Source organism: Panthera onca, chromosome C1, assembly GCF_046562875.1.
Source record: "Panthera onca isolate mPanOnc1 chromosome C1, mPanOnc1 haplotype 2, whole genome shotgun sequence".
Taxonomy (NCBI): domain Eukaryota; kingdom Metazoa; phylum Chordata; class Mammalia; order Carnivora; family Felidae; genus Panthera; species Panthera onca.
In genome coordinates this window covers 18422690-18431100 of record NC_138346.1, presented here as the reverse complement: position 1 = coordinate 18431100, position 8411 = coordinate 18422690, and the positions used below count along the sequence as shown (strand labels likewise).

The 8411-nt window shown below is 52.7% G+C and overlaps 1 protein-coding gene across 1 annotated transcript; it reads left to right on the top strand.

Moving 5' to 3' along the window:
• Positions 1-332: 332 nt before the first annotated feature.
• On the top strand, positions 333-4488 carry INHA (inhibin subunit alpha). The gene is made up of 2 exons (XM_060623749.3): positions 333-1025; positions 3478-4488. The coding sequence occupies exons 1-2, from the start codon at positions 752-754 to the stop codon at positions 4308-4310; spliced, it is 1107 nt and encodes a 368-aa protein (XP_060479732.3). The 5' UTR covers positions 333-751; the 3' UTR covers positions 4311-4488.
• The last annotated feature ends 3923 nt before the right edge of the window (positions 4489-8411 follow it).

The following is an 8411-nucleotide window of genomic DNA, read 5'->3' as shown; positions in this document are numbered from 1 at the left end:
GCCAGGTCCCCAACCGCCCGCCAGGCTTGGGCCTGAGTGGCAGAGGCGCCTGCAGCTGCCAATCCCAAAAATATTCTCTGATGACACAGCTGGAGGACAAGAGCCCAGACTGGCTCCTCCAGGCTAAGTTTAGAGCAGGCGGGACCACCTGCCCCCGGCCCTAGCCCCAGTTCTAGCCCCGACCTAAGCCCTTCCCCCCCATGACCCGCCCAGCAGCTGCTTGGTTGAAAGCCACCCCCCCCACCCCCCCCCCCCCCCCCCCACTCCGCCCAAGGTCTGAGGGGCTGGCGCATTCTGTCTCCTCGACGACGAGTAACACTGTTAGGAGCTGGCTGACCCCAGCTCCCAGGCTCCTGTTGTACCTGATGTCACCTCTGTGCTGGGTGCTGGGATGTGGCTGTGTGTGTGTGTGTGTGTGTGTGTTTGAGAGAGAGAATAGGGGGAACGGGTTGTATGTGTAGGTCAGGTCACTCTGGGTGAGAACTCTCACCAGCCCCCTCCCCCACATGCCTGGCAGGAGTGGGAGATAAGGCTCAGGGCCACAGACATCTGCGTCAGAGATAGGAGGTCTCAATGCCATGGGCAGGGGCAACTTGGACTGCAGGGCGTGGGAAGGACTGGGGAGACTGGGATGAGAGGGGTAGAAGAGGGCCAGTACTGGGATGGGAGGGCAGAGTGGGGAGGCGGGGGGTGGGGGGCAGACCCTGACAGAAAGGGCACCGGACATCGCTGGCCCTCCGCTGGGTGAGCCATGTTGCCCCAGCCTCCACTCCTGCTCCTCTTACTGCTGTCTCTGAAGAGTGGGCATGGCTGCCCCGGGCCAGAGCTGGACCGGGAACTTGTCCTGGCCAAGGTGAGGGCCCTGTTCTTGGATGCTTTGGGGCCTCCGGCAGTGACCGAGGAAAGTGGGGATCCTGGAGTCAGGCGTCTGCCTCGAAGACATGCCCAGGGGGGCTTCGTGCACAGGGGCTCTCAGCCCAGGGAGGAGGAGGATGTCTCCCAGGCCATCCTTTTCCCAACTACAGGTAATGAGGGCAGGGAACTGGCAGGGTGACTTTGACTTTGAGAAGCAGTGTGGTACATAAGGCGTGGGCTTGGGAGCCAGACAGGTCTGGGTTTGAGTCCCATACACGCCGCTTAACTGGCTTTGCAACAGGGGACCAGTTACTAAACCTTCCTGAGCTTCCGTTTCCTCACTTTAAAACGGCAGCAGGGGCGCCTGGGTGGCGCAGTCGGTTAAGCGTCCGACTTCAGCCAGGTCACGATCTCGCGGTCTGTGAGTTCGAGCCCCGCGTCGGGCTCTGGGCTGATGGCTCGGAGCCTGGAGCCTGTTTCCGATTCTGTGTCTCCTTCTCTCTCTGCCCCTCCCCCGTTCATGCTCTGTCTCTCTCTGTCCCAAAAATAAATAAAAAACGTTGAAAAAAAAAAAATTTAAAACGGGCAGTAATGCCTACCTCTTAGGATTAAGTGAAATGATGTAAGGCTGAGAGGAAGCATTTGGGAGATACTCATTGGGGAGACCTAGAGTCTCTAGCAACAGAGATATTTGGGTATTGGCCCCTTCCTTCCATGTTTCCTTCTTTCTCTGCCTCCACTCCCTGCTCGGAATCTTGTTTCTTTAGCCCCAATTAGCTGAGGCTTGAGAAGGTATCAGAGATGCAGGAGTGAGATTAATTGAGACACTTTTCCAGGAAATTAGTCTACTTTCTCTTGACTTCTCATCTCCTTATGCACGTTCCCATGTTCCACTGACTGAACCAATAAAGTCCTCTTCCGGGTGGACTTTCTCGTAATCTGGCCCATCTTTCCCTCAGAGGGGACCCCCTGCCTCCCTGTGCTTTAGTCCTCGTGCAGCACTGTGAGTTGGTGTGGCTCTGGGATGGGGCAGAATCCCAGCCTGGCCACTTAGTAGTTCATTTTTGTAACCCTTTCTCCTTATCTGCAAAATAGATCACTTGTGAGATTTATAACAGAATCTGGGTCACACTATAGTCTTAACCCCAGTCTGTCAACTAGTCCAGATTGTTTAGTATAGCCTGCATACCTGTTGGGGAAGGATGCCAACCACCTTCCTTCTCTCTCTCTCTCTTTTTTTAACTTTAATTTTGTTTTTTTTTTGTTTTTTTTTTAATTAAAAAAAAATTTTTTTTTAACGTTTATTTATTTTTGAGACAGAGAGAGACAGAGCATGAACAGGGGAGGGGCAGAGAGAGAGGGAGACACAGAATCAGAAGCAGGCTCCAGGCTCTGAGCCATCAGCCCAGAGCCCGACTTGGGGCTCGAACTCACGGACCGTGAGATCGTGACCTGAACTGAAGTCGGACGCTTAACCGACTGAGCCACCCAGGCGCCCCTTAATTTTGTTTTTTAAATTTACATCCAAATTAGCATATAGTGCAACAATGATTTCAAGAGTAGATTCCTTAATGCCCCTTACCCATTTAGCCCATGCCCCCTCCCACAACCCCTCCAGTAACCCTCTAGCCAATCACCTTTCTTAGAAAGCCCTGCCCTCTATCCTGGGCTGTTTACCTTCCCCTCCTGTCCCTCCTTTTTCTCTCTGGTATTAACCTTTTTTTTTTTTTTTTAAGTGGAATTGTGTGTGTGTTTTTTAAACGTTTATTTATATATTTTGAGAGAGAGAGAGAGAGAGAGAGAGAGAAAGAGCGCGTGCATGAGTGGAGAGGGGCAGAGAGAGAGGGGGAGAGAGAATCCCAAGCAGACTTCTTGCTGTCAGCACTGACCCTGACACGGGGTCCAATCCCACGAACCTCAAGATCATGACCAAGAGTGGGAAGTTCAAATGACTGAGCCGCTCTTAAGCGGAATTGTTTTTTTTTTTTTTTTTTTAATGTTTATTTATTTTTGAGACAGAGAGAGACAGAGCATGAACGGGGGAGGGGCAGAGAGAGAGGAAGACACAGAATCCAAAGCAGGCTCCAGGCTCTGAGCACAGGCTCTGAGCCTCAGCACAGAGCCCGACGCGGGGCTTGAACTCACAGACCGTGAGATCATGACCTGAGCTGAAGCCGGACGCTTAACCCACTGAGCCACCCAGGTGCCCCAAGCGGAATTGTTTTAAAGAGTTTATCGTGCAACATTTCTGACTTGTAAAAAGATATATGAGGTACTAAAACAATTGCCTGTGTATCTAAAGTACTATCATCCATTTCACACTATCAGTGAGCAGAGATTCAGGCCTAACAGCTCCAAGTGAAAGTAGAGGGTGGGCAGGGCCTCGTATACGTTGCTGATAGGAATGTTAATAGGTAAAACCACTTCAGAGGGAAGTTGGCAGCGTCTTATATTTTCTGCGTCCTATAGAGATGAAATAACAAATGGAGAGCCTCTGTCAGTTCTCTCAAGACCGGAGAGGGGCCCCAAGTCTGACAGAGCACTCAGGAGAGTGGCTGAGGAGGAGGGGTCCCAGGCTCTGCCAGTCCGGGCTGCCCTCTCCCTTCCTGCTATCTCCTGCAGGTGCCAGCTGTGGGGATGAGCCGGCTGCCAGAGAGCTGACCCAGGAGGCCGAGGAGAGCCTCTTCACGTATGTGTTCCAGCCATCCAAGCACACACGCAGCCGCCAGGTGACATCAGCCCACCTGTGGTTCCACACGGGACTGGACAGGCAGGACAGAGCAGCCTCCAACAGCTCTGGACCCCTGCTGAGCCTGCTGGCGCTGTCATCAGGGGTCCCCATGGCTGTGCCCATGTCGTTGGGCCAGGCCCCCTCTCGCTGGGCCGTGCTGCACCTGGCCACCTCTGCCCTCCCTCTGCTGACCCACCCCGTCCTGGTGCTACAGCTGCGTTGCCCTCTCTGCTCCTGCTCAGCCCGGCCCGAGACCACACCCTTCCTGGTGGCCCACACGCGGGCCAGGCCGCCCAGTGGAGGGGAGAGAGCCCGCCGCTCCACTCCCCCGCTGCCCTGGCCTTGGTCTCCCGCCGCGCTGCGCCTGCTCCAGAGGTCTCCAGAGGAACCCGCTGCCCATGCGGACTGTCACCGAGCGGCCCTCAATATCTCCTTCCAGGAGCTGGGCTGGGACCGGTGGATCGTGCACCCTCCCAGCTTCATCTTCCACTATTGTCACGGTGGCTGTGGGCTGACTGCCCCACCAGACCTGCCCCTGCTGGTCCCTGGGGCTCCTCCGACCCCTGCCCAGCCCCTTTCTTTAGTGCCAGGGGCCCGGCCCTGCTGTGCTGCCCTCCCTGGGACCATGAGGCCCCTACGTGTCCGCACCACTTCAGATGGTGGTTACTCTTTTAAGTATGAGACCGTGCCCAACCTTCTCACGCAACACTGTGCTTGTATCTGAGGGAGTCCCGCTGGTGGCCAAGCCCCCACCATCAACAGCTGGAAGGAAGAGCCGAGTTCAGAAAATAGATGGTTCTTACTTCCGCCTCCTTCCATCTCTCTCTGCCTGAGGGCCCCCCTCCCCCATATGACCCTGTCCCATGGGCAACATGTGACAATAAACAACATAGTGCATATGACTTGTCATGCATTCTCTGGCTTCTCTGATATGGTGGGGAGCAGGTCTGGGCCCCAGGAGCATAGGATTGTAGGCTCTCAGGTCACACAGCCTCACTTGACCTAAAGATCTGGAGTTCAAGAGCTGTAATTGGACATGCATCTGGTGGGGAGCTGGTGTGGAGAAAACATAAAAGTGTTCTGAGCCCTCGACAGCCGCTCTGGAGACAGCTGACCCTCATGCCTCTCCCTTGCTATTCTCTACCTTAGCTGATGGACCCCTAGTTCAAGATCAGCTGATTTGCAGACTGGCCAGAGATCACGGCTTTCAGGGCCCCCCTGAGATAGATGTTCAGAGCAGCTCAGATCTTGGGTTCCTCAGGAACTTGGGTGGGAAAGTCAGGGAAAGACGGATGAATTGGCAGAGTCTGAAAGTAGACAGGGGCAGAGACGTGGAAGAACGAAGACCCAAGAATTTCAATTTGCTGAGGGTCCCAGGACTCCTTTGAATCTGTCACTGGCTCTTGATGTAGACTCCATGAGGCCTGGCCTCATGGGATTCAGGTTCTAGAAGCCTTTGCTTCCCTTAATGTGCCTGGTATATCTTTACATAAACCCTTAACTCAGTCCTTAACGTTGGAGGCGTGGAAAGGCAGAGCCTACCGTCGGAGAAACGCGCTCTTCCTGTTGTGTCTCCTGTCAGTCCATTCCTGCCTGCCTTGACTGGGCCCTGCTTCCCTGGCCTTCCTTCCTGCTTTGTCCACTCTCCCCTTTCTCTCTCTGTCTTATTATCTTCCTGCCCTGCCCCGGGGTCCTGGCTCGAAGCCAGTAGCTTCCATCCAGTCTCCCTTTAAGGGGGATGTTCAGGCCCCTTAGACTGAAAGTTGGAGCACTTTCTGATATTGACCGCACAACCACAGCTTGGATTGTGACTCATCAAAGACTTGTTCCTGCGAACCCAGCTCCACGGGGTGGTGACTGCTTGCTCTAGGAAGGGAGTGTGGAGGGGCGAGACTCCCATCCCTTCCCCCGTGGGCTAACACCTTCCCCCACTCTGAGCTCAGCTGAATGAGCTGCTGTTCCTCATGACACAAGGGAATAGCCCGCATCCACACTCCTGAGCTAACCTGTCTCTGTTGATGCTGAATCCCCAGCTGGTTTGCTCCTGCTCCCGAGCGGGGGGACCTGCCTGTTCAGTCTCCTGTCTCTCCCAGCACCTTCATCTAGACCCAGCATTGCAACTAGTCTGTGCTCAGGGCTCCTGGGGGTCCCTACTCAGGCAGTGGACTTGGGGAGAGGGCTGGTTGGGCTAGGTCAATGCTGGGAATGGGAGATGTTCCTCAAGACTCTCTGAGCTCCACGCTCTCGCTGTCTGGCTTTCCTTGCCAGATCCTCCCTGCTTTGAGTGAGGCCTTCCCTGGGATCTGCAATCCTCCTATAGGCCTGGGACCCTGTGTTGTTCAGACTTTCCCTGTCCCAGGGATGTGGATGACATCTGATGGGTGGAAACTCTACCAAAGGGCACGGGTTCTCTACTAGGCCAGTTAGCGGGTTGCTGGTAAAAGGTTTTCACATACCTGAGACAGAGTGAGAAAAGTGAGTACAGTGTAGTGTCTTTCACAAAGCCAAAGATACTCATTTCACATTTTTTTTGAGAGAGAGAGCAAGAGAGGGAGAGAGAGAGAGACAGCATGAGCCGGGGAGAGGGGCAGAGGGAGAGAGAGAATCCCAAGCAGGCTCCATGCTCAGCATGGAGCCCAGTGTGGGCTTGATCCCAGGACCTTGGGATCGTTACCTGAGTCGAAATCAAGAGTCGGATGCTCAACGGATTGAGCCAGCCAGGTGCCCCCCCAAGGTATTCGTTTTAAAGAGATATCCTTTGGGGTGCCTGGGTGGCTTAGTCGGTTAAGCAGCCGACTTCTGCTCAGGTCATGATCTTGCGGCCCGTGAGTTTGAGACCTGCATCGGGCTCTGTGCTGACAGCTCAGAGCCTGGAGACTGTTTCAGATTCTGTGTCTCCCTCTCTCTGACCCTCCCCCATTCATGCTCTGTCTCTCTCTGTCTCAAAAATAAATAAACGTTCAAAAAAATTTTTAAAAAATTAAGAGGTATCCTTTGCCTGAAAGTTACTCTGTGTGTGTGTGTGTGTGTGTGTGTGTGTGTATGAAGAGAGACAGAGAATGTGTAAAAGTATTATTTTTCTGATATAATATTCTTTTATGGTTACTTAACAAATTAAAACTTAGCAATTCTAATTTGGACCCTAAGATTTGTCGTTATAATTTTGCTAGCTGAGATCTGCGAAATCCCAAAGTCAGGGAGTCACACATTGGTCTGGGCCACCCCTTCCAGAATCTCTAAAGCCTTAGATTCTTCTCACTTAGCAAATTGAAATGACACATCTATCCTCCCTAAGAGGGGCTGACAGTAGGTAAGGACATGTTTTTGTCCTCACTTCTTGCAAGAGACTAAGAGCGGTAGATTTCAGAGATGCTCCTCCTTCCAGTGCTAATCATTAGAAACACTCTGAAGACTTTTAATTCAGAGTCAGTTTGAACAGAAAACACAACTCAAACTGACTTAAACCAAGCTAAATTTAGTTTAATTTAGTTTAAAAGCCACTGGCTCATGGGGTGCCTGGGTGGCTCAGTTGGTTAAGTGTCTGACTTCGGCTCAGATCACGATCTCACGGTTCATGGGTTCGAGCCCCATGTCGGACTCTGTGCTGACAGCTCAGAACCTGGAGCCTGCTTGGGATTCTGTGCCCTGCTCTTTCTCTGTCCCTCCCCTGCTCACACTCTGTCTGTCTGCCTGTCTATCTGTCTTTCTCCCTCTCTCTCAAAAATGAATAAGCATTAAAAAAATTACTGGCTCGTGAGACTTTTGTGACCACGTCTGGCTAAGTTTTGGCTTGTTTTGGGGCTCCAAAGATGCCTCCAGGATCCAGCTCTAGGCTCGACTTCCCTTGGGCCGACTTCATCCCAGGCACACGGCAGCCTGAGCAGTTCCAGGTTCTTGGCATCTCATACCTGGTGTCACGAGGGAGTCTGCTTCCAGACATCCCAGAACGTGTCTCGGTGGCCTGACTGTCCTGATTGGGGTCGTGTGCTCCTCCGGGAAAGGTGGCCGAGGGAACAGAATGAGTTAATAACTTATATATCCTGTGTCCTATCCCCGGAGCCCCAAGCCTAAAGCACAAGGGCTAAAGGTGAAAAAAGGTGATTCCCCAAAGCAGGGTACAGTTAACACAAAAATGTGGAGTCGATGCCTAGAGGCAGGTACTGTTGCTGCCTCCTCCTAACTATCTCTAAAATCAAGCCCCTTTTCTCTCCCTGCATAGACGCTATTCTGTCACTTCCGGGAGAATTCTCGAAGAGCAGTGCAACAGCCTCCTGAACCAGTTCCTAAGCAATCATCCCCACCTCCCCAGCCACTTTCCACCTGGATGCCGAAGGATACTTCTTTTGTGATCATGTCCCTTGGGTGGCTTAAAAAGTTGTGTCCACAAAGTTCAACCTCCTCAGTGTGTACAGCAGGCCTTTATAACCCGTCCACACAGCCTGATCTCAGACCCGTCCCTCCCTTCCTCTCCCCACCCAGCCACACACGCCAGAAATATAAATTCCCATCTTCCTCAATCCATCATTTCATTCTCAGGCAGCCCTGTCTTCAGCCAATCTCTTTTCCTCAGGCAACGCCTCCTTGAAGATCCAATTCTCATGTCATCTCTTCTGTGACTTCCCTTGACCCCCAGATGGCAGAGCCACTACTCTTCCTTGCTGTTTCCTGGGCACTTTGTTCTTTCACGTTGATTTTCAGTAAAAGTTGCTTGCTTGTTATTGCACAAAGAACACGCAGATATGTTCTCTCGGTCAGGTTGCAAATATGGAAAATAATGCTGAGGTTCTCCTTGGTCGTCCCCTCCATAGAGGTAAGTATCCTGCCA

Excerpts from the sequence above, each read along its gene's own strand:
- INHA (XM_060623749.3), top strand. The coding sequence starts at position 752 with ATGTTGCCCCAGCCTCCACTCCTGCTCCTCTTACTGCTGTCTCTGAAG. Across the intron at positions 1,026-3,477 it reads CATCCTTTTCCCAACTACAG|GTGCCAGCTGTGGGGATGAG; the intron begins GTAATGAGGGCA and ends TATCTCCTGCAG.